The 26530-nt window shown below is 37.2% G+C and overlaps 1 protein-coding gene across 2 annotated transcripts in view; it reads left to right on the forward strand.

Moving 5' to 3' along the window:
* Window positions 1-5416: 5416 nt before the first annotated feature.
* grid2ipa (glutamate receptor, ionotropic, delta 2 (Grid2) interacting protein, a) overlaps window positions 5417-26530 on the forward strand; it is a 32576-nt gene continuing 11462 nt past the window's right edge. The window contains exons 1-14 of one of the 2 annotated variants that reach the window (XM_067381468.1): window positions 5417-5764; window positions 6056-6097; window positions 7450-7703; window positions 7853-8185; window positions 9131-9285; window positions 19126-19401; window positions 21997-22082; window positions 22889-22958; window positions 23202-23489; window positions 23589-23740; window positions 23827-23958; window positions 24747-24853; window positions 24963-25137; window positions 26061-26425. In XM_067381468.1, coding sequence (XP_067237569.1) covers window positions 5677-5764; window positions 6056-6097; window positions 7450-7703; window positions 7853-8185; window positions 9131-9285; window positions 19126-19401; window positions 21997-22082; window positions 22889-22958; window positions 23202-23489; window positions 23589-23740; window positions 23827-23958; window positions 24747-24853; window positions 24963-25137; window positions 26061-26425 — 2523 coding nt within the window. In that variant the 5' untranslated portion in view covers window positions 5417-5676. The remainder of the gene's footprint in view (window positions 5765-6055; window positions 6098-7449; window positions 7704-7852; window positions 8186-9130; window positions 9286-19125; window positions 19402-21996; window positions 22083-22888; window positions 22959-23201; window positions 23490-23588; window positions 23741-23826; window positions 23959-24746; window positions 24854-24962; window positions 25138-26060; window positions 26426-26530) is intronic. The other variant, XM_067381469.1, reaches the window with a different exon arrangement.

Below are 26530 nucleotides of genomic sequence, written 5' to 3' on the forward strand. Positions count from 1 at the left end.
TTTCTGAACGGTCAGTGGATAAATTTATGTAGTTGCAGTGGAGTGGATTCAACTCATCGCCTAGCATGTGCCGTAATATTTCATTTCCATTTTTTTCCATATTTCCATATTTCCTTTTAAAGTTGAAGTCTGTCATTTTTCAATGTTAAAATATTTTCTCCTTTTCCAGTGGAGATGCAGAGAGAGATGTGAGCAAAGACTGTGGCTCTATGATGCTTACGAAATGTCATTTTATTTGTTTGACCAGCTGGACACAACATTGGCAACAATGTGAGTTTGGGATGGTTTGATTGAACAGTAGTGTTGCAGTCAAGACCGGTAAAACCGAGACCAAGTCAAGACTAAGATAAGACTAGCACTCCTCAAATTTATCTGAAAGATCCACATTTACTGCCTGAGAAATGTCTTATTTTTAATCAATAATTACAATTAGAATTAAAGCTGCAAGCAGCAATGAAAGGGCCCTCGCACCCGGGCTCACCACCACCCGTTGGCATTAGGAAAACAGCGAACAGTGGGCGACATGCATGTGAGCAAGTAAATACAGGAGAATTATGGCAAAATCATGTAAAAGTGCCACATTTCCTGCTGCCAACAGGTGGCGCTATAGCTAACTGAATATTGTTATATAGATGTCTTTAGGCCAGGACTTTTATCACTCATGTGAAGTTTGGAGCAGATCGGACATAGTATGCCTGAGTTACAACAGCTTCCTCTTTCATGGCGAAACATCAGACTTTGTCAGTCCGCCACAGACACGCCCTTCAGCGAAAACTCAAGATCTTTGATATTTAACATCTCAAAGGCCTTAAGATTAGACTGGCCATATATTATGTGCTTCTGGTTTAATCTCTATGAGGAGTTGATCACAGTGTAAAACATGTAATTTCCTGTTGCCCCCAGGTGGCGCTATGACTGTAACTGAATATTGTCATATAAATGTATTCAGGTCAGGACTCTAATAAAACATGGGAAGTTTGGGGCAGATCAGACATTGTATGCCTGAGTTACAACATCTTCTTGTTTCATGGCGAAACATCGAACTTTGCCAGGCCACCATGGACACGCCCTTCAGCGAAAACTCTAGATCTTCGCAATTTAACGTCACAAAGGCCTTTAGATTAGACTGACCAAATATGATGTTGATCTGATTAAAGCTCTAGGAGGAGTTCGTTAAAGTACAACGTCTGGAAATGGCAAAAACTGCACAAATTTTGCAAAGAAAATTCAAAATATCTGACTTCCTGTTGGTTTTCAGATTTCACTCCAAGAAACTTTTTTCTAGGTATTGGGCTGTTAGATGTGTGTACCAAATTTCATACCTGTACGTGAAACGTAGTGTCAGGGGCACTTCGTTGAAATTTTTTAGGTGGCGCTATCGAGCCATTTTGCCACACTTAATTCTGAAACCCATATCAGACATAAATTTTCACCACTTCTGATGCATCTGCAAAGTTTCATGAATTTTCGAGTATGTTTCGGCCCTCAAAAAAGTGATTCACTTTACATGGCGAAACATCAGACTTTGTCGGTCACCACGGACACGCCCTTCAAGGAAAACTCAAGATCTTTGCAATTTAACATCTCAAAGGCCTTAAGATTAGACTGGCCATATATGATGTTGATCTGGTTTAATCTCTATGAGGAGTTAATCACAGTGTAAAACATGTCATTTCCTGTTGCCCCCAGGTGGTGCTATGACTGTAACTGAATATTGTCATAGAGATGTATTCAGGTCAGGACTCTAATAAAACATGGGAAGTTTGGGGCAGATTAGACATTGTATGCCCGAGTTACAACATCTTCCTGTTTCATGGCGAAACATCGAACTTTGCCAGGCCGCCACGGACAAGCCCTTCAGCGAAAACTCTAGATCTTCGCAATTTAACGTCTCAAAGGCCTTTAGATTAGACTGACCAAATATGATGTTGATCTGATTAAAGCTCTAGGAGGAGTTCATTAAAGTACAACATGTGGAAATGGCAAAAACTGCCAAATTTTTGCAGAGAAAAGTCAAAATATCTCACTTCCTGTTGGGTTTACAAACTTTGCACCCAGGGGCTTTTTTGTAGATATTGGGCTGTTACATCTGTCTACCGAATTTCATAACTGTACGTGAAACGTAGCACGAAGGACACTTAATTGAAATTTTGTAGGTGGCGCTATCGAGCCATTTTGCCACACCTAATTCTGAAACCCATATCAGATGTAAATTTTCACCACTTCTGACGCTTGTGCAAAGTTTCATGAGTTTTTGATAATGTTTAGGCCCTCAAAAATGCGATTCATTTTGGAGAAGAAGAATAATTGGCTGAGCAATTCCAATAGGGTCCTCACACCATCGGTGCTCGGGCCCTAATAATAAGACACTATACAGAGCTGTTACCAATCAATTGAAAACTGCAATTTAGCGATTTTCCCGCAGTTGTGGTCTTGACTGGTATTGAAATAAAATGCAGAGTCCTTTTAGTCTGAGACCAAGATAAGACCAAGACCTTCAAAAATAAGGTCTTAAGACCGGTCTCGAGTACTACAATGCTACTGACCAGTGGAAGACGTTCGCCGATGCTTGTGGAAGAGAAATTACACAGTTCAGCTATAAATAAACATTTGTCCAGTCCTAATACCCAATATTGTGAACTACATTTTTACAAACTTAGTACTTAGTTGGTATAAGTTTAAAAAAAAATAAAAATGTTTTAATGTTTTTGAAAGAGGTCTTTTCTGTTCACCAAGGCTGCATTTATTTGATCAAAAAACAAAATGTGGTTTAGTAAAATATTATTACCATGTAAAATAACTATTTGAGTATCATTTAAAATGTCATTTATTCCTGTGACAAAGCTGTCAGCATCATTATTCCAGTCTTCAGTGTCACATGATCCTTCAGAAATCATTCTAATATGATGATTTGATGCTCTAGAAACATTTAATTTTCATTATCAATGTTGGCTTAATATGTTAAGTAACAGTTGCTTAATATGTTTGCTTAATATTTTTGTGTGATATATTGTTCCTTTGATGAATAGAAAGCTCAAAAGATTGAACTTGTGACTGATTGATATACACTTGTGTGTGTTTCAGTATACCAGTCTACATGGCTTCTATCGTCTTGAGATTTAGTAAGGCAAGTATGAGGTTGATGTATTTTTCCACTCTGTTCTTTCATTAAGCGATAGATAGAGGCAGTAGTAGACGCTTCATTCTGGCAGATCGGGGGCATAATGAAGCTCTGGTCACCTTGACTCTATCTGTTCTCCCTCCCATCAGATGCTGGAGTGCTTTGGCCCTTCAGGCCTTCACATATGCCCATATATAATGACATCTGTCCTTTATTTTCAAGCTATAATTGAATCCCTGACCTGACTTGCTACTGATCCGTTGAAAAACATATAAGCCCTCTGGCTCTATATGTTTCAGAGTGATATTAAATAAGCTTATCAACACTCATTTTTAGCATCAAATGCCTTTTAACACACACCGTTTTATGTTGTTGCATTGTTAACCCTTCATTATAGCCAGCAAGTGTTCATTTTGTTAAATCTCACTGGACAGTTATAGATATTCAGGTAACATTTCACCCCACTACCAAAAAATACAAATAAGATTGTATTTTTTCTTTTTTTTTTTTTGTAATAGGACCATTGAGATATATATATATATATATATATATATATATATTACAGGTGCTGGTCATATAATTAGAATATTGTGAAAAAGTTCATTTTTTTATTGTAAAATAAACAGTCGATCCAACAATATACAGGTGATCTGAAGGCTCAATAGTGCCTCAGCAGTGCCACAGGCTGATCACTTCCATGCCACACTTCACTGATGCTGTAATTTGTCCTAGGAGCAAGTCATTTGCTGTAATATGTGCTGCCGACCAAGTATTGAGTGCACAAATGAATATACTTTAAAGAACATGAACTTTTCTGTTTTGAAAATCCATTTTTTCATCTTTCATGAGCTGTATGCTCTAATCATCAAAATTAAAAAAAAAAAAAAAAAAAAAAAAACTTTTGAAATGTTTTACTTTACATGTAGGGAATCTAGAATATATGAAAGTTTCATTTTTAAAAATAATTTACAACAAAAAAATTTACTTTTTGATGATATGACCAGCACCTGTATATAATATCATGATATGATATTATATGACCAGCACCTGTGTGTGTGTATGTGTGTGTATATATATATATATATATAAATTGTGTATATATATATATATATATATATATATATATATATATATATATATATATATATATATATATATATATATATATATATATAAAGCACAGTATCTTGTACAAAATACCTTTCTCGTTATTTTAATACAATATTTTCATTTTATTTTGTTTTTATTTTTTGTTTTGTTTTATTTAGTTTAGTTTTATATTTTTTTTTGTTTTGTTCAAATTGTATATATTTCTTGTTTTATTTTATTAATTTGATATATCATTTTTTGTTTACTTGACTTTTGTTTATTTTAGTTTTAATTTCTATTTTGTTTAAATATATTTTCATTTTACTTGACTTTAGTTTTATTTTAGTTTTAGTTTTTGTTTCATTTAAATTTTATATATTTTTCTTTTTGTTTTTTTGTTTAGTTTTATATATTATATTGTTTTGTTTAAAATGTATATATTGTTCTTTTTTTTGTTTTGATTTTACTTGACATTGTTTATTTTTTTTAAATTTGTTTAAAATTCACATATATGTTATTGTTTTATTTAGTTTAGTTTTATTTTTTGTTTAAATTTGTTTTATTTCATTTTGTTGACATTTTTAGGAGATTCACCATTTTATTCAAAGTTACTTGCAGTATATTTATGTACAGGGAAGTAAATAAAGTACTCCACTGTACTTTACTTCTGTGGAACCTGAGGTTAAGGGCACAATTGGGCTGTTGCTTTTTCTTTGTGGAGGTCAAACCAGCAACCTTCTGGTTACCAGCCCTGAGCGCCAGTATCTCCTCATTACTTTCTGACGTCATGCTGTAAATGCTATTAATATCATATTAAATCATACCTCTCATTGCAGTGTTGGAGGTTAACCATTCCTGGTGTTCTGAGACCTTTTTTTTTGTGCTGCATAAGGAACAGTTGGAAGAATGGATCAGCTTCATAGAATGGGAATTGGAGTTAAATGTACCAGACTCAATCTAACTGTACCACAGCATCTCTGAGGATCTCTAATCAGAGCGCCGTCCTTTGCTGCTCTGACAGGCAGTTTCTGGGTCAGTCCTCAGCCTTGAGAGAGGCCCAATCCACCAGCATCACAGAGAGAAAGAGAGAGAGAGGGAGAGGGAGGTATTTATAGAAAAATGGGGCTTCACTGTACCTTTTTCTTGCAAAAGAATCATTAAAAGACCCAGCTAGCTTGTCCCAGATTTCTGCTCGGTGCTCTGCAAGAGGGTTAGGACTGGACCAACTCAGTGGAGATGTAGAGCCACGGCTGCAGAGAGCTTGACAGCGCTCTCTTAATCTACACTGGACTTATATCTTCATTGAAAGATCATCGATGGAGGCTAAACCTGCTGGATCGATTCCTTCACTGAAGGCTTTTTGGTAAAAAAAAAATGCAGTGACTTGTTGAGGAGGGTGATGAGGTGCTGACCTGATGTGACCTCTTAGAGCTTGACTTTGACACCACTCAGAAGACCCAGAAACCATGATGAGAAGATTTTTGAAGAGCCAGAAGGGCCGTTTTTCTCTTCGCCAAAGCCGATCGGGATCCCGCAGTGCCTCCAAAGATTTCTGTAAGTTCCTCAAGCAGAACATGGAGCTCTGTAAGGCGGTGACTGCAGTGCCATAGTCAGATGCCTTCAAGTTATTATTCAGAACTGATGAAAATATTCTTGTATTTTTTATATTATATTAAAGATAATATATATTTTATTAAATAATTTAGATGTGATGTGAGATATATTAGTACAATTTATTTTCTCCAGATTATAGACAATTGTTATGCCATTTTACCTTATATAATATGGTAATATATAAAGCATACATATACTTAAGCAAATTATTGTGTTTCTTCACTTCCACAGACCCAAACCCTAACGTCCTGAGAGAATTCCCACTGAATATTGGTGCGTGAAGTAATTGCTCGACCTTTTTTTTTTTTTTTCTTTCTTTCTTTTATCATCTTTTATTAGGTCACGCAATGAGAGAATTCTACACTGTCTGCAGAATTATTATGCAAGTTGATTTTCTGATCATTTTTTCCCCAATGACAATTACCTATTCCAAACCACATCAATCTTAATAACTACTATTAATTTTGTATTCATTTGTAATCATTTCTAAGTGATATATAATTGTTCATGAAGGCTGGAAATGAAAAATGCCTTATAATTAGGTGTGCAGAATTATTAGGCAGGTTTGCTTTTACAAGCAAAATGAGCCAAAAAAAAGAGATTTAACTCTGACTAAAAAGTCTGTATATAGTGAAAAGTGTTGTAAAATACATGAAGATTGTTTTTTTTTTTTATTGGCTTTAAAGACAGACAGCTTGAGAGTGACTCTTGAAGGACCAGCACCACATCCTTTTGTTTCACTGTTTGAAGAATTTATCTTCCAGAAGATCATTTTTAGTCCATCTCCAATCCTGAAAAGTCTGTCTTGCAGATATGCAATAAAAATGATCTTTCATAACTTACAGCAAGAATCTGAAAGATAAATTCAAACAGTGGCAAAAGAGGATGTGGTGCTGGTCCTTCGAGAGTCACTCTCAATCTGTCGGTCTATAAAGCCTATAATAAACAGTCATGTATTTTACAACACTTCAGCTTGTGATTCTTATTAAATGGGTCATTTTTTAGGATTCTTTAGCTAACCTAATCTCTGAGATCCTGACACCTCACACTTCTGGAGACTCCAGGTAGGTTGCAGTTCTTGAAAATGGTGGTACTGGAGACTAAAGGGTTCCTGATGGTTTCACACTTAATTCTTCACCTTAATTTGTAATTCTTTTGCAGTTAACATGTGTCTTTTCTTCTCCACCTGTTTTTGTCTGACCCAATGAGCATTTCACCATCCAATGGTCATGCCTTAACTGCAATTTCTGGTGTTTTATTAGTATTGCATCATTCTCATGAGCATTTAATACTTTTTTTTGGCTCATTTTATCTGTAAAAGAAAACCTGCCTAATAATTATGCACACCTCAATAAGGTGTTTTTCATTTCCAGCCTTCATGAACAATTATATATCACTTATAAATGATTAAATACAAAATTAATAGTAGTTATTAAGATTGATGTGGTTTGGAATTGGTAAAATATTCTTGGAAAAAACATATGATCAGAAAATCAACTTGCCTAATAATTCTGCACACATGTGTATATATTGCTTATATATTGGCTATATATAAATATTGTACCCTTTTCAAGATACTGTATTTTAAAGATAATTTTGAGAACTAATTTATTGACTTTTTCCAGAACTGGGCCTTCCAGCAAATAACCAGGGTTGGCCAGAGGAATTTGGCTTTAAGCTGGGTGGAGATGGACCCAGTTACATCCTCTCTGTGGTGGAGGGCAGCAGCGCTTACATGGCCGGGCTGCAGCCAGGTGACCAGGTTCTGGAGATCGACGGGCAGAACGTCTCCACCCTCAGCACCAAAGCTCTCATCGCTCTGGCTCAGACCCTCAAGACTGTGCCGCCCAGCATCGGAGTCGTATCTAGAATTGAACAGGTCAGTTTGTTTTTGTTGGTGTTATATTTTTACTGTTAATAACAAAACTGACATTGCATATGCAATCAAGATACCCTTGTTGTTTTAAAGATAATTCAGATCTCTCTTCATTTTCCTTTGCTTTTGCTTTGCAAAAATTGCCACTACAGATGGACATTGCCCCAGGGCCTGATGGTCGTTTTGGCTTCACCATAGTGGGAGACAGTCCCCTGCTGGTGGAGGACTGCATGTCCAACTCTCCAGCCGGCCGGAGCGGACTGCAAGCTGGAGACTATGTAATGGAGGTGAATGGGATTCCAGTGAAACATCACGAAACGGCGGCGGCCATGATCAAGGCCTCTCAGGGACGTACACTGCGTCTGGGTGTGCTCCGCATGAACCGCTGGCAGAAACGCACCAGCAGCAGCATGAAAGAGACGTATCAGAGCGGAGACATCGTGAGGCAGGACCGCAAGCACAAAGCTCTGGAGTTCAACAAGAAGGTCAGTCTTAAAGGCATGTAAAAATGGTTAAAGGGTTAGTTCACCCAAAAATGAAAATTCTGTCATTAATTACTCACCCTCTTGCCGTTCCACACCCGCAAGTCCTTCGTTAACTTCGGAACACAAATTAAGATATTTTTGGTTTAAATCAGATGGCACCGTGAGGCCTCCATAGGGAGCAATGACATTTCCTCTCTCAAGATCCATTAATGTACTAAAAACATGTTTAAATCAGTTCATGTGAGTACAGTGGTTCAATATTAATATTATAAAGTGACGAGAATATTGGTGCGCCAAAAAAAAAAATATAACGACTTATATAGTGATGGCCGATTTCAAAACACTGCTTCAGGAAGCTTTGGAGCATAAAGAATCAGCGTATCAATTCAGCGTGTAGGAGCGCTAAAGTCACGTGATTTCAGCAGTTTGGCGGTTTGACACATGATCCGAATCGTGATTCAACACGCACTGATTCATAATGCTCCGAAGCTTCCTGAAGCAGTGTTTTGAAATTGGCCATCACTAAATAAGTCATTATATTGTTTTTTTGCCGCACCAAAGATTGTTTAAATTGTCAAATTAGATTAATTAGATTGTCGTCGCTTTATAATATTAATATTGAACCACTGTACTCACATGAACTGATTTAAATATGTTTTTAGTACATTAATGGATCTTGAGAAAGGAAATGTAATTGCTCCCTATGGATGCCTCACAGAGCCATCGGATTTCAACTAAAATAACTTAATTTGTGTTCAGAAGATTAATGAAGGACTTATGGGTGTAAAACGGCATGAGGGTGAGTAATAAATGACATTATTTTCATTTTTGGGTGAACTAACCCTTTAAACTGCAACTCAAACCCCAAAAAGTTAGTTATATTTTCAATAGCACTTCACACTAAAAAATTGAAAGTGTAAAATTGTCTGTTCTGAATTTTTATAGGTTGAGGAGATTTTAGGGGAGGAGCCTGAGGTGAAAGAGAGGCTGTTTGATTTGCTGAAGCAGTATGCAAATGAGAGGGATGTTGAAGGGTTAGCATCCACACTTCCAGAAATACTGCTCACCGAGGAGCATCAGCAACTGATTGACAGCATAAGGTACCAATGAGCTTTCATCAATCCACTTGTATGACCCGCCTCCCAATTTTTAAAATTACAACTCATTAAGTTTTTTTTAAATTTCCTTTTTTTGTTTGGATTGGTGACAATGCTGAATTATATTTTTTTGTTTTATTCTTTGTAACACTTTACAGTAAGGTTTCATTTGTCAACATTAACTACATTAGTTAATGTGCTCCGGGTGTGTGTTGACTGCTGTGTGTGTGCACTTGGATGGGTTAAATGCAGAGCACAAATTCCGAGTATGGGTCACCATACTTGACCACATGCCACTTCACTTTAACATGAACTAACAATGTACAATACTACCACAGCATCTATTTATCTTATTTATCTATATTTTTGTAAATCAAGAGTTGTATTTGTTAAAGGATTAGTTCATTCTAATCCCTAACTAGTTTAATTCTGAAGTAAACTAATCCTTTAATGCACTCTTAACTGACATAAACAATGAACAAATGTATATCTATTAACTAACATTACCAAAGGTTAATAAATCCTATGAACATATATTGCACATTGTTAGTAACTAACAGATGAAACCTTGTTGTAGGTAAGTGTAAGTGTTATCGGGGCTTGATGTTAACAACTGCCAACCCGCCACAGTCACTCCTGTTAGCCACTTTAGTGGGTTGAATTTTATATGTAATATATACATTCTTCAAATGTAGTCTTTTAAAAAAGTATCTGAAATAAAAAACTAAGTGCAATGTAGTGTTGTCAAAAATCTAGATTTTTTTGATACATATCTATACTGAAATATCTGAAATGCTTCCATCATTTTCCACAGAATAGATACACGATACCGGCTGCTCTTTCTCTCTCCGACAGCGAGTTGACACACAAACCTGCTTCACTCACTCGTTTAATTTGCTCCGGATGAATATTGCTGGTGTTACTGGGCTTAAATTTCGACATTGGATTACATGTATTGTGCATAATTTTTACTCATTCCCGCAGATTTTGTGTTCACACTCATAGTGCGCATACTTAAAGCCTCCTCTCGGTACTAAATTGTGTTGATTATTGTGCTTAAACAGTCAAAATACACATAAAATAATGTCAAAATGTCTTGGCGATTATTCACATAAACACAGTCAGTTAGCTATGATATGAGCACTGATATGGCCAAGATCCGGGGGTTTTGTTGCAGACCTGTTAGAATCTGTCTAAAATGGCAAAATCTAGTCAAAATGTTGTTAGTGAGAGCTTGCCTTATGACAGGACAGCCATGAAGTGGATGCTTTTGTTATATTGTGAATCTGAATTGCATTGTCTAAGCTAACATTGTCCCACCTAAGAAACTGCATGGTCTAGCTTCGCATAAAAATCAGTCATGAAAGGTTCTTTCTCTCAGAATTATCATCAAAATTAGAGCAACACCATCCTTATAGCACTTGTAATCTTGATCAATCCACTTTTAAATAAGCAGCAGTGGTTTAGAACTCACTGGAGTGTCTCAAAGTGTTGTATTTCTTTGCATCCTCTGACACTGAGCATCAGAAGTGAGTTAATAAAGAGGTATATTTGAAAAATGAGGTACAAAACAGAGTCTCCCTGCTAGTTTTAAGCTTCAGTTGTGTATCTTTGACATTTCTGGTGATTTCAAAGTCATCTGACCTGATCTGGGGCTGTATTCACAAAACATCTTGAGGCTAAAAGTAGCTCCTAATTTGCTGATTTAAGAGAAACTCTTAAAAATAATGGGTGTCAGTACTAATTTTAGGACTTCTAAATTTTTGCTCTAAGAGTATTTCACAAAGCATTTTACCGCTAAAACTAGCTCCTAAATCTGTGAAATGTTAGGAGTAGGTCCTAAGTCACTAAGACAAAATCACAAACAGTCCTAAAATGATTGTTGGTGCCAATCCGCCTTAGCAATCCGCCCAAAGACACTGAACACCATTGAGGCAATAGTGCCTTGGGTGCTGCACCTTTTCTTCATAAATGCAATACATATTTTGATTTATAGATTTGAATCTACAATAAAAACGGCAAAAATAAATCTTTAATAAAAAAATAAATAATAATGCCTGATTACCTGTGGCAATTATTTTCACTAGTTCACACTTACAAATGATAAGCGTATTTGGCGTGCTGTCCAAGGCGATCGAGGGCTCCAAGCTTGGAATTTTGCCCACATCCAGAGTTCTCCTTGTATCCCCAGCCAGCCGAGAGTGAGAAACGAGTTGGCGGAGGGATACAGAAAACTGTCAAGGTAGCTATGTGAGTCGGCTCTCATATATACCTCCTCTTGAACTGATTAGATAGACCATTTGAATGTGCTCCTCCAAAACTTTGTTTATAAAAAATAATTTGTCCCTTGAATTCGAGAGATGCAGACAATTAGCTGAACGTATACTAGTTTAATTAGTGACACTTACCCTACATTTTAAAACCTTTTAAATACTTTTTTTGTATATGGGAAAAATAACACCTCATTCTACAATATTTCTATGATTAAATTGCTGACAGAGACTCCTCCCCATCAGCCAATCACTGTGGGCATAATCCATAGCAACGAGGTCAACCCCGTCCTTTCTCTTAGCATAAGACTTCTCTCTCTTCCCTAGTTAAAGTTGGTCTCAGTAGCTTTGTGAATAAGTTTTAAGAGAAAACTCTTAGCAAAGAACTTTTACTGCCATTTAGGAGAACTCTTAGTGATAAGATAAAATGTTTTGGGAATACAGCCCCAGGTCCATGAGTTCAAAACTGCAATAATTTTATTAAAGTATTGTTTGATTCTAATTAGCAATGCAAAATACTAAATTTCTCCACTGATATTTATAGCTGATTATTCAGAATGTTGATAATGATACTTGGTTTTTCTTAAGGGAAAAAAATTAAACTAATGCTGTAACTCTCTCATTTGGTGCATTACTATAATATTACAGGTTATTTTCAGGTATAATAATTACACACAAAAACTGAAATGTTTGTATACAACTCAATTGCACATAAGGTAGTTTTCATAAACACTTGTCTTCATGGCAAATTTATTCAAACATGCAACAGTAAAGAAGCTCCTCTCTAGTGTTTTTTGGATAGCTAACTAGCAAACTGTGAACATAAGATAACTTTCCTAAAGTAAATGCAACTTTGAATGACTCTTGCAACCTTGAATGTCTTGCGCCATAAGAGTAACCCCTTATTTACACTGTGCGCGTCTGCAGCATGCTACGGCTGCGACACGGCTACCGGAGCTGATCCGTTGCCACTCTAGTTAATGCTTGTGTTTACACCAGCCGCGTTTCAGAAGCGTCCCAGAAACCAGAAATCTTTTTGTTCTTGTTGTCCATAACTGGACCTTTAAGTGTATTAACTTTGTCTGTAGGCTACAGTAAAATAAAGTATGGCATAGCAATAAACACAATTAAACCGGACAAAATATAACAATTTAGCCATTAAAAACACGAAAAATCAAGGAAAAAAAAAGTCAGACAGGCAAATCTTGTAGTCTCACGAATCCAGCCGCTTCGCTTCTGAAATGCTTCTGGTGTGAGTTGACACCGCGTAGAGGACGGAACAAAACCTAGCCGGAGCCGTAACTCTATCCTCTGCGCCTCCACGTTTGTCATTACATTTTGTGTCAGGTCAAAGGATACTCTTCCGCCGCAAATCGACTACAGCCATCTGCCGGAAGCTAGTTATTTGAATATATAAAGTTTTAAATATGGATATTTTTCTTATAAAAATGCAACGCTTTACTACAGAAGGCCTTTATTAACCCTCTGGAGTCGTATGGATTACTTCTTTTTTTTTTTTTTTTTTTTATGATGGATCGATGGATGGATGCATTATTTTTGACTTAAAAATGCCTTAAACCTTGGAGGACTAAGGATATTTTTAAAATGTATATCTAATTGTGTTCGTCTGAAAGAAGATAGTCATATACACCTAGGATGGCTTGAGGGTGATTAAATCATGGGATAATTTTCTTTTTGGGTGAACTATCCCTTTGACTTTGAAAGCCCTACATTCAACACAAGACATTTTCTAAACGCACACAATGAGTTGCAGTCTGACAAGTTTTCCCGACACTTTTTGATTGGCAGTGTATACTTGGCCCTGATCATTGGCAGTTTTTAAACAATCAGCAAATGTCCGATAGTGAAAATAATTGCTTTCAATTATCAGGGCAATTAATCAGCTGAGATATCGATTATGATACCTTTACATCAGTGCCTCCATAGTTTTAATATCGTTAGATTTATTATTATTATTAGATTTATATTTTAAATACATTTATTATTTATGTATTATAGTTACATTTAATATTATATTTTGTGAAAATAAATATACTCTATAAGAAATATCTCTCTCTTAGGTTTGTAGGTGTCAGTTTTGCGTCTCGCAAGAATAACTCGCTGATGAGGGATTTTGTCAGGAGAATTTGACTCATCCCATAGCCGAAGGGTTTTCAGTTTCACTAACGGAGCAGTTTTAACAGCCTCTGGCTCCCCGTGAGGAATTATTCCTGTGATGTTTACCAGATAAAACACAGTTTCATCAAGTATTTACAGGATAAATGTTATTATTTAAAGCTAAACTCTCAGAAATGGGAACACTTTTGGACCGCACTTACCTTCATGAGGAGTGAATTATGAAGAAGAACAGCATGCTCCAGATACCTAGATTCACATTTTCTATCAGCTTGTTCTGATTAAACCCTTGATAGCCTATCCATGTATTATCAGGAACCATGAACGGCTTCTTTAGCAAGTAAGAAACAGTTTTGTATTTGCAGTCATTTTCCATTGTGCAGAGGCAAGTTGCTCTTTTATTTTATGTTTTTTGCATGTTTTAGTATCAGAAAAGACTATTGTTGATGGTGTTAGATTTGAATATTGATCACATTTGACTTCCAATTGAATGAAAAGATAGTTCAGACACACATAGTTTGAATGCATATAAACATCTTAGTGAGAGCATGACCTTTCTAGCTCATTTTCATCATTGATATCACTATTATTTGGCGTGCATCTCTGCATTTTCACTGTCCTTCAGTCCACTCGAGCGCTGACCAGCTTGTGTGCTGCGTTCCATCCCTACAAAAATTTGCCCAGTTCTCCCCATGGAACCTCCCTATTTTTAAGCAGCCTACTTCTTGTAATAAATCTCTCTTAGGTCCGTGACGCACCAGAAGTTTGAACAAAATCCACATAACAACTTTCTTGATTTAAACTTGCGAGTTTCCAGCTGAGCTACAAAGAACCGGCTAACAAGATTTTGGGACCTTGTCTTAAATTTGAAAGGAATCCGTTATTTGTGGCTCCAGGTTTTGCATTCAACTACTACTGTTCATCTGGTCGGTGTCAGTTGTGCAAACTCAAGAGTTTTCTGCTTTTGTCCTCGTGAACATGGATACTTCAAGGACCTTCTAACTCATGCACAATTATGTGGATCGGATTGAATAACTCCCTTCTTTTTTTTTCTTGAGTCTCCCACATGATGACCTGCCTTAGATATCCAGTGGGACAGTATCTATTTTCTCTCTCCCTCTCGCTCTGTTTAAGCTCCACACTTTCATTCTATTCTCTCTCTTCACCTTTGAAGCAGCTGCAACTTTGCCTCTCGTCTGCATTTGAAGACATCTGGTCTACAGTTCTGGATGTAGACTCTTTTCTAACGTTAAACTCCCCGAGGCAACTCAGCATGGCAGTATGGGCGACTCTGCCAAAGCTGACTCGATGATGACGTGACCTGAAGTTTCCTTCTTCATACATGCAACGTCATCGCTCAAGTTGGCGCTAATAAGCATCTCCTCATCTGGCTACTGGAGATAATGGCTTTTCCAACTATCCTGTTTTATTCAGTGAATGATTATTCCAGCTCTGTGATGACTCCTGCACTGAGATCAAGAACATCTCATTGTTTCTTTGAGACGTAATTTAAAGGAGAGATGGGGCTCAGGCGTTTTCGGTAAGGAGAACCTTCTAGGATCATGCTCAGAGAAGCTACACTGTAAAAAAAATTTTTTTTGATTTATCACAACATTTTTTCTTTTGTCAAATCAAGTTAATTAATTTGGTTCAGATAACATAATATTTTGAGTTTCTGTTGATTAAAATAATCACCTTCATTGTATTATCTCAACATTTTAATTTCAATGAACTCCAAATTTTAACCAGGTAACATACTTTTTTTAAGTTGAACCTACAATTCTTTTTTACTGTGTAGTTTCAGAAGTTGGGGGTTGATTAATTTTCTAGGGAATTGTAACTCTTTAATTAGTTACACAGTTTCAAGAAATATTTGACTTATAGATCTAGAGGGCAAGTAGAAAAAAATATTAAAGCTTTGAGTTTCTTTTTGTCGTTGGCATTTTACTTCACAATCATATCCTCATTTGGCTTTGTTGATCTTGCATTCTTTAATAATGAATTTTCCATCATTTATGTCATTGAGAACTTCGGATGTTCGTCAGTTTGTGAGGTGCATGGAATGCTTTTTGCGATTATAACTATACAAAGAGGAACTAAAACAGTTTGACATAGCTTTAGAGTTCACTTACTTGTGTTAATAGATGTCTTTTATTATTGAGACTCTTTAATGCATTCTTCATTCCCACCTTCATTCTTTTTGAAAAGTGTGTCCTTGATCTACGTTCCCTCCCCTCTCTGACTCAGGGTTAATTTTAGATGTTCTGTGACCTCCTTCTAATTGAGGGCATCCTGAACTAAATAAAAGTTAACTTTGAGAGAAATGTGGATTTAAGTTGCATTAAGAGTTTTTGGGGAGATTTTCAAGAATGAGTACACTGATGAGAGAGCATGTAAAACGTAAATTCGGTGTACTTGGGTACATAAGAATTGAGAATGAATGACATGAATCTTAAAAAGTATTAGTTTTAAGTTAGTATTAGTTTTGTTTTTCTTGGATTATAATGTCCTCCTACCATTGCTGGGCTCTGAGCTCTTCAGAGGCAAGAAGACCAGCATATGTTGTATGTGAAATGACTGAGATGCGTCATACAAACAGGGATATTGTAATGTAGAGTGAAAGCATGTGTGTATGAGGCTATTATTTACAATTGCTACAAATGCTGTTTGTAATCTAATCTTCACCTCCGTACTATTGTGATTAGGTACTTACAAGGGACAAAATGTTTACAACTACAGGTTGCAGATCTGTTCTGATCAGATGATGCTAAAAAAATTATGCTAAATGCAAATCATGCTGAATGAATATTAAAATGCAACTAACCAAACAATTTTCCATAATTAAAGGATTAGTTCTCTTCAGATTTAAAATTTCCTGATAATTTACTCACCCCCATGTCATCCAAGATGTCTTTCTTTCTTCAGTCGAAAAGAAATTAAGGTTTTTGAGGAAAACATTCAGATTTTTCTCCATATAGTGGACTTCAGCAATTACCAATGGGTTGAAGGTCCAAATTGCACTTTCAATGCAGCTTCAAAGAGCTCTACATGATCCCAGTCGAGGAATCTATCTAGTTGTAAATCTTGTCCAGCGAAACGATGGGTCTGACTTCAAACTTTTGAACCGTAGTGTATATTATTGTTATTTTTTGGTCTAGGCTGTTCATAATAATATTAATTAACTTCATTGTTTTGTTTTAAATACCTTATGTTTACTTCTTCACAGTACAGTTTTTGTGCTGTGTTGTTTCACCACTTGTTGCCCAAAGTATAATCTGTGTCCTGCAGCAGAACTAGTTTTGAAGCAGTGTTTGAGATGAGTGCAGCTGGAGGATTAACCCAGACTGAAGCTCTTGAGCTGTGCATCCCCTCCTGATACCTTGCAGTTTCCTGGTGTCCTTGATGATGCATGGGGTCATTTCAGTTTTATGCAATCTTAGTCAAAATAGTCCAGTGGGTAATATACATTTAGTGGGTTTTTTATCAGAGGTGTAAAGAGTACCAGAAAACCATACTTGAGTAAAAGTACAGATACCTTACAGCGAAAAAATAACCAATTCCAATACGACTTGAGTAAAAGTCTTAGAGATTCTGATTTTAACAATACTTGGGTTTTGAGGACTGAGTAAAATACTTAAGAGACATGCCAGTGAAAATAAGAAACAATTGATTTGTAAGATGAGAAATCAAGTTTATTTTCTAAAATCAAAATAAAACTGAACACCTCAATGTTGCAATAAATCAAGGTCGACACAACAACCTTTTAAACGTCTTTTAAACATTTACAAACTCTCAAGTCTCAGTTAAGCTCAAGTGCACAAAAGGCCATGAGTAAACCAATATCCTTCAAAAAGGTCTTGTCAATATAGCAGATAAAAAAAGGAAGTAAAATTTACTAGTCAAAGTCTACTTGCACTGGATGTGCTGGTTTCAGCCTTATCGGCGGCTGCAGTCATGATCTCATCTCATAAATGAAACACCTGAAAATCAGCAACTACCTGCTAATGCACTCGCATTCACGTAAAATAACCTTGTTGACAAGTTTTGCTGAGTAAGAGCAAAACGCACTAGATATAGTACCTTCAATGCCCTTAGGCGATATCACTTCTTTATATCAGAAACAAACTGCTGCAGAAAAAGTTAGGTGTCTTGAAAAATGTAATTTGTAATTGCATTACTCATCACAAATGCATTGGAGTAAAAAGTACATTTACTTGTTAAAAAATGTAGTCAAGTAAAGAGTAAAAGTTGCTAATATATTTGATACTCAGTAAAACTACAAAGTATCCAAAAAGATAAAAAAAAAAAAAAAAAAAACTCTGGTTTTTATACAGTGATGACATGTTGACAGGCAGCATGCAAAATATGTATTATTTGTGGATGAATTGTTAGGTCAGACTCACAATAGCTGTATTTATAGATAATAGTTTTTTTTTTTTTTCGCTTAAATCATAAGAAATAAGAAATTAAATTAATAAATGATAAAAAAGATATATTGCATAAAGTAAAAATTACTGATTAGAATTATTATTACTGGTAATAATGGTATTACAATATATGATTGTATTGAGAATCACTGAGAATGAGAGTTACAAAATAAAAATAAAAATAAAATGACTAAATCGTTACACAATAATTATCATTCCGATCAATCATGACAACCCTCAGAATAGATTTAAACAGCACTGAACAGAGTGAAGGCTACTGCCGAAACATGCACATAAATACAATAAATAGTCAACAACAGTCTTAATTTCTGTCTCTACAGTAATCTTAGTTTGACGTGTAATAGGCAGCAAATTAAATGGGTTTGCCAAATGGTTTGAGAAGGCTTTCTATCACATAATAAAACAGAAATAGAGAGAGCAACATGTATATGTAACATATATATATATATATATATATATTTTATTCACAATTTCTACAGTGTCTCAACTTTTTCGGAATCTGGTGTGTATATATATATAATCAAGGCTCAGCTTTAGTTTTGTCTATCTATGGTAGAATTTGTAGAAATTACAAATTCAGAGAGGGCTTGTAACAAAGTGGGGTAAAAAGCACTTTCTTTTTCACTTTAATCATTCATCATCCCAGAACTTCAAAATACCCAACAGACATCTTTCAGAAGTCACCTGCTTACCTGCTTAGCTTTTGATGTTGATCAAACAGGATATTTTTACCTGCCCCTCTTCACAGAACAGAAAAAAAGTGCTTCGTTGCATCACACGAGCCCTCTTTTTTCTTTCATAGCAGGTCACAAACATCTCCGTAATCCGGTGTAATTATAGCAGACTTTATCATAGCTGTCCCTCCTCCTCAGTCTTTGCCTGTGTGTCTCTATCCAGTGTTTGTCTCAGTAGGCATGGGAGTGTGTTCACACGCCTGAACAGTTTCTCCTCTGTGACTCCATCTGCTGTGTGTGTGCCATGTTTGTCAGGATCTTCATCCCTAAGAAGCACAGGCAGCGCTTTGATGAGATGGTCTCTCAGAGTTTGATCAGTCGGTTGAGGGGCCGAAGCTTCAGCGAGCACAGGAACAATCGCCTACGGCGCAGCCGGAGCGAAGACCACCCCGATCGACTGCTGTCTGTGTCCACTAGAGCCAGTTCTGTGCCCCGGACCTCAAATGAGGATGTGGCCATGCCTCCTGCCCGTGGCCTCCGCAAGACCACCTCTCTCATCGCAGGCCATTCCAGCTCCTTCTCCACCCGCAGGTCAGTGAAAGTGTCACTCTGAAAAGATTTTTTGAAATTGCCCTTTGCTTTTGTATTTTGGAATATTTCATATTCAAGTAAATCAGTTAGTTTTCCTTTAACAAACATTTTATTTTATTTATACTTATTTATGTTTTTTATTCATGCTTTCATTTGATTTCTTATGATTTTATTTTATTACATTTGTTTTATTTTGATTTGCTTTTTTTATGTTACATGTTGTTTTATGTTACATTATTTGGTTCATATAAATATAAATGGATATAGATGGATGGATGGATGGATGGATGGATGGATACATACCTTTTTGTTGGATTTCCAATTTCACAACTGTTGTAGCCTGTAAATGATTGAGATTTTATGTCACTGCAATATTTCACTCTTATAATTCATGTTATTTTTAGTCATATTATTTGTCACCTGCGTATGTGTGAGAGAGTAAATATGACACATCATTAAGATTCGTCCTCCTCATCATAGCCTATATTATGCATTAAACATGACTTCACAAGTATATGTTGTAAGTATGAATTAATTATCACTTAATCTTGTGTCTGATGCATAAATAGGAAAAGGTGGGAGGTTTTGAAATCCTGTCAGTCACTAGTACAATACACACTTAATAATATGTCTCCGGGAATGCAGGTGTAGTTTCTCTTTAATAACTTGGGTAAGACTGAATGTGTGGCTTCATTGGACTGGAGAATTGCTAGCTATTTACATAATGACAGCATATACACAATAACTGTGTCTCATTTCGGAGGCCGCATCCACCAGAGGGTCGCATTTGAAGGCTGCATATGTCATCAAGGATGTCTTATTTAAGAAAAGTTACCGTGATAAAATTGACTGTTATTCCTTGTGAAAATATTGTAATTTTCTTTTCTTACTTTGCAATCTTACGGTTCCTTTTCTTGAATGAGTCTTCAGTGACCTCTGGAGGATGCAACCTTTGAAATGAGATAAAGCTATAGAGAGACCTTGAGCCACACAGATAAAGCAAATGAAATCTGTAGGAGAAGATCTCTTTATATTCCAGCAGTAGTCTGAGTATATATACTGTAGTGGAGGAAATTCAAAGAGTTTATTTGACTATATCTATTAATAGCACTACCTTTTAAGGAAAACAACAATCAGGATTGATTATATATTTGGCAAATGTGGCACAACAAATGTTTTGTGTCTGTTCATGAAAACATGCTGTAGCAAAGTCAAAGGCTCTGAGGAGGAGGAGGCGGGAACCGGCAAACATTCCAAAGTAACTTTAATCATAAAATAAACAAACAACAAAATGAAAGCAGCAGTCTTAAACTAAAACAAAACACCAACATACAGTCCAGGCCTGGTCCTCTCTCATCCATCCTTTTATCCTTCCGTAGCTCCTCCGTGAGACTTAAGACGCGCTGGTGACGCTCATTAGCAATCGCGTCACCGGCCTCGCTCCATTTCCGTGGCTCTCGGCCTCGCCCTGCTTAACACACGTGTTACGCTTTATGCGTTATAATGTATAAAGTTAGAAACGAAATGTTAACATGCATAACACATGTTTTAAGTCATATTGTAAAGTTACTGAACAGACACAGAATGTGTATATTACCTTCATATTACATTCTTATTACATACGTTATATATATTAGGGCTGTCAAGAGGTTATTTTTTTATCTAATTGCACAATGTGATGATTAATTAATCTAATTGATCATAAATTAATCGCAAATCAAATTTGGCTGATAAATAACCTTCAAAAGATAATTTAAAATCATTATTGTGTTAAATGAGAAAAGCATCAAATTAGGATTAACTGACAATGAGGGTGAGTAAATTATGACAGAATTTTCATATTTGGGTGAACTATACCTTGAATAAAAATGATTTTTTTTTTAATGAAATTATACTATAAATAAGAAATTAAAACTGCCAGTAGGTGGCTGTAAATGTCTTAATGAGTCATTCATTCATTTGTTCAGTTCGCTCAAAGGACAGATTCATTCAGGAATCAAGTAAATGGCTCGCTTTATGAATGGGCCATTTATTGGTTCACCCGATTGATTCGCTCAAAATGCGGATTAATTCAGAAACTAAACACTGCTGTGTGTTGCTCGGAGACACACAACACTTCTGCTCTGGCTTTATAGATAATATTTTGCTGACAAAACTGAGCAAAAACAATATTCAATACTGTGTCTAAAATATAGCATAATATTAACTTCTTATGTATTAAACTGTATATGTATTGAACTGTATAAAATCAATATCACATTTGCATTCATGCTATTCTGGACAAAAACAGCAGTGATATTGCACTAGTTACTCATGTGAAGTTGCTATCATATGGTATAAATATGAGACAAAAACTCATACAGGTATTTTTGCCCCAATATCTTGAATTTTAGGGGCATTCTAACTGTATTGTAAAGGCACTGAGTTGTTCTTCACCAATCACCTGTATGAAATGCAAGATGACATACATAGGTCTGGGGCGGGGCGGGTGTGTTAAATACATTAATATTTTATAAATAATATTTAAATAATCTTAGACATCTAGAGTTTGTATCCACTTGTTTTCACTTTCTTTTTCCTATTGTGTTTCATTAGGACAGTACGTGTGTACAAAGGGAACCAGAGTTTTGGGTTCACTCTGCGTGGCCATGCTCCCGTCTGGATTGACTCCGTAATACCAGGTATGAAATGAACACAAATGGTCATGGTTATAAGTTTAGTGTCTTGTTTTCAGTGTTAAAATGTTAAATATTTGATAAAACCTTAATATTCAAAGGTTTCATTGTTATGTCTATTTTTACTCTCTAAACAACTTGGATTTTATATATGAATTAGCTTTCTCTTTAAATTTGTTGTATGACAGAAATATTGTTATTTTACAGTATTGTTGTTCTTCAAAACGTTGAACTTTTGTCTTCATAAGGGAAGGGCTTGTGTCTTGTGGTGCATTTATTCTAGTTGATATCCTACAACAAAATAAGGCTATTTTAGAAAGATAAATAAAATATATTTTGGACATGAAACAAGTGAAGGGGAGTCAAATATCAAACATATTACTGAAGCAGATGACGTAAATGCCGAAATCATGAAAGTTCTGTCATTTCTGAATCATGGCGGCCATTAAAAAGTTAGGCGGCAAAAACTGGCAGTGTGCAAGAACAGCAGGAGACGAGTGAGAGAGAAACGAGAAGACACAACAGAAGACTTTCCACAGGCTGAGTCAGAGGAGCACAGGTGGTGGAGCTCTGTTTTTATCTAGCACAAATCCTTTTAGATTCACACTTTTCCCACAACCAGCACTCAAAAGCCAAAAAAAGATCCATTCTTGGGCAGGATGTGACAAACACCCAAGCTGCAGCGTCTTGACTTATAGATCTCACGTCATTTCAAAGGGCATCTCATAAGCACAGCTTAATCTCAGTTGGAGCCCATATGATCTGCTGTCAATAGTTACTTTCTGCTTGGTCTGTTGCCATTCCTTCTCCAGGCAGCCCTGCTGAGAAAGCGGGTCTCAAACCTGGAGATCGCATCCTGTTTCTCAATGGTTTGGACATGAGGTGAGGCTTGTGGTTGGGTTGCATTGGAATACATTTCTTTTTTCCTACTGTGGAACTTTAATAGAGTTTAAAGCAAGTGTCACTTTTATTTTCAAGCATAAAGGTGGGTTTGGGATTTGAACAAAGTCAAGTAGATCACTGAAAGTTCCCCTAATATATGTAAATACCCTTTGTGATAAAATTGAATCTCTTTGCATGTTCATAATCCACTATATATGCGTCATATTTTTGTGCATTTTTTAGGAGCTGTTCACATGAGAAGGTGGTGTCTATGCTGCAGGGGAGTGGGGCAATGCCCAGCCTGGTGGTTGAAGACGGCTCGCCAGCCTTCACCATGCCTGAACCAGAGCAGGTGGAAGTTTCTCCCCGCTCCCGTGCACCTGTGCTCAGCTCCCTGCAGTGGGTCGCTGAGATCCTGCCTCCCAGTATCCGCGTACAGGGCCGCACCTTCAGCCAGCAGCTCGAGCACCTTCTCACGCTTCAGGAGAGATACACCATTTGCAAGGCCCTGGAGGCCTTCTTTCAGCACAGGTGAAGGACATGCCCATAACATTTAGTGAAAGACAGAACGTATATTCTCAGAACATTGTGTGAAACCTAATTTGATTAATTTTTCTTCCATGCCATTAGAAATGTAGACACTTTGATTGTGGACGTCTTCCCTGTGTTGGATACCCCAGCGAAACAGGTGATCTGGCAGTTTGTTTACCAGTTGCTGACCTATGAGGAGCAGGAACACTGCCAGAACAAGATTTCCCGCTTCCTTGGCTATAAAGTCACACGTGAGCCTTACTTTCTGTTCATTCCTCTTCGGTTTGTACAGAATAAATGTACATATGCATGTACTTATTAATAAAAGTGCCAACAGCAGATCCTGAACCTCCAGCCCATGAGCCTCACCGTCGCAGCAGCTCCATGAAGGTGACAGGAACCACCTATAGGAGCAGTGTGAGGGGACGCAGCTCAGATGATCTGGTTATCGGCACTCACCTGGGCATGGGTAGGCTGTCATCAAACATTGTTGTATTACCCCAAATATGATAAATCTTAAAGTTAAAAACTAGGGCTGTCTATAGTCAAAATAGTGGTTTAATCTCATGACTTTCAATTGCCTTTAAAAAAGAAATTTAGTAAGTATGTTTAAAAAATTGCTGTTAAACATTTTATGTAATTTTGACAGCCCTAAAGAATTACCTAATTCTGGCTTGAAACTCTTGATGGAGCAGGCTGATAGTTCTTTAACTCATTCGGTAATGATCACGTCATTATCTATGTTGCACAGCTGATTGGTTGCTGTTCAGCGGCCAATAAGCTGCGGCTCAACATTCAAACAGATACTGGTAGTGTTGCTGTTCGCAGTCTACAGCGCACTTTCAGAAACCCTCCACCTTCCCCAGCTCCACCTGCATAGATCTGTTATGGGGATTAATTCATGTTACATGTGCAGCAGCAGCATGCCTTACATGCTCACAGTAATATCTGTGAACGTATTGGCAGTAGCAAGAAGCCTTGATGCTTGCTCTGCAGCAGCAGCAGCGTAGCAGATCTATTCCACCAAGACCAAATACATTAACATTGCCATATCCATAACCATGCCAATCTCCATTACCATACCAATCTCACAAGAGTTGTCATGACAGATATACATTTAGCAAAATTGTGTCAACTTTCACGCCTAGTATTACAGATCTTGAAAGCAGCACTGTAGACATTATTGTAGAAATTGGGAGCTCAGCTTTCTTAGCAAACTGAAATGAGAGTTGATGGGCTATTTTCTTTCTTCATTAGGAATTTGCTCTGAGCCAGTGGAGCTGGCACCTATGAGACTGACTCCTGGAGAGAGACAATCAGGGGATGGAACGTCATTACCAGAGACACCCAACAATCTGACTAATGTGAGCACTCTTCTTTGATTTGTACAGGTTTGCAAACATTGAAACCATGGAAAAATTACACAAGTGGGCTGTCTTTATATTAACAACCCAGTCCCTGTGCTCTTTCTAGCTGTCAGCTGTTTATGCTGAACTGGAGAATGTCTATGCTGGGAAGAGATCCAAATCCCTGAAGAGTCGGCCTCCTCCTGCTCCTGACACTATGGTTAGCGTGGATGTCTTCCCGCACGCTTCCTCACAGTCTGTCAGGGCACACTCTTCCTCTCCATCTGTTCGGGCTACTTCAGGTATATGACAGGTTTTTGATTGGCATTATAGTTTCTTATTTTCTAGAACAGTGGTCGGCAACAGGCAGCCTGCGGGCCAAAACTGGCCCACCAGCAATAATATCTGGCCCGTGCCACAGCCGAATAATTTTGATAGCGGCTCTTCTGAAATAGATCTTCTTCTCGTGGTGCTGTTCAACTGCGTATACACCAGATGTGACTTTTTTCACGCCATGCCACAACAGCTAAAAGCTACACTGAATGCGACAAACCAAACGCTGCAAAGCACTTGGACTACGTCAGATATAGAGCAAGGAATCCGTCTGCTGTCAGGAATTTGTTGTCGTGTCGCACCACGCCGCATCCAGTGTAGACAATATCACTGATTACAATGGGTTCTATTATCTTTTGACGCGTCATGTCGCGCCACTCACGTCCGGTGTATTCTTTGCAAACAATGACAACTTCATTGCAGATAAGACCGGCTTTGCGTTCACAAAACTAGGGAGGATGAACGCATAGTTGTCTTTCCATTCTACTTTGTATACCCTATTTTCAGTGTCAAAGTTAAATGTCATTACACTGCTTTATTCATTTATCCATTGCAAAACCCGGACACTGCCACACAAATGTGGCTTTTTGTTAATGACTGTCCTACTACAGGATGTAAGACAGAGTAACCTCACTACCAGTTACAGAAGACACTGTCACAGGCAATTCTAGTTGCATTTTTCATCAATTAATTTCTTAAATTATCCTTGGACTATGTTCTGGCCCACCATCTAGTGGCGAATTTTTTTTGGCCCTATGCCAAACTTACTTGGCAAACCCTGTTCTAGAATGTCCTTGTCATTTCTCTGTGTAATAAGTGGCCATTTTATCCGAGTCTAATATCAGAGATATTTGATCTTCCTAACCATTGGTTTTTCATCTTCATTTCTCAGGTAGCCGCAAATCTGCATCAGCGCAGCCTGTGCCGCCTCCTCCGCCACCTCCACCTCCTCCTTCACAACCTGACTCTTGGACTCAGGAACCTCCCCTCAGTCCTCAGTGCCCCTGTTACCCTCCAGGTCTTCCCTCTCAAACAAGTGCTGAGTCCAACCCCTACATCAGTTTAGACAGCCCACCTCTCTCTCCACCCTCTCCTCCCGACTACCCTCCTAGTCCACCCATTCGCAAGAAGCGCTATACCTTCTCTCGTCCACCCCGTACCCCAGACACAGATCTGTTCATGGAGGCTCTGAGTGAACAGCTAGGACAGCAGTTGTCTGTGGATGACTTCCTGTCACCAGAAAATGACTATGAAGAGGTTTGTAAGTTAGAATGGTTAATTGGTTTGATGTTTGCCTTTATTGTTGTGACAATATTTCATTGGCTTGAACAGTACAGTGGCTGATCTTAAATAGTCTATAGC

The sequence above is a fragment of the Chanodichthys erythropterus genome, chromosome 3, assembly GCF_024489055.1.
Source record: "Chanodichthys erythropterus isolate Z2021 chromosome 3, ASM2448905v1, whole genome shotgun sequence".
Classification (NCBI taxonomy): domain Eukaryota; kingdom Metazoa; phylum Chordata; class Actinopteri; order Cypriniformes; family Xenocyprididae; genus Chanodichthys; species Chanodichthys erythropterus.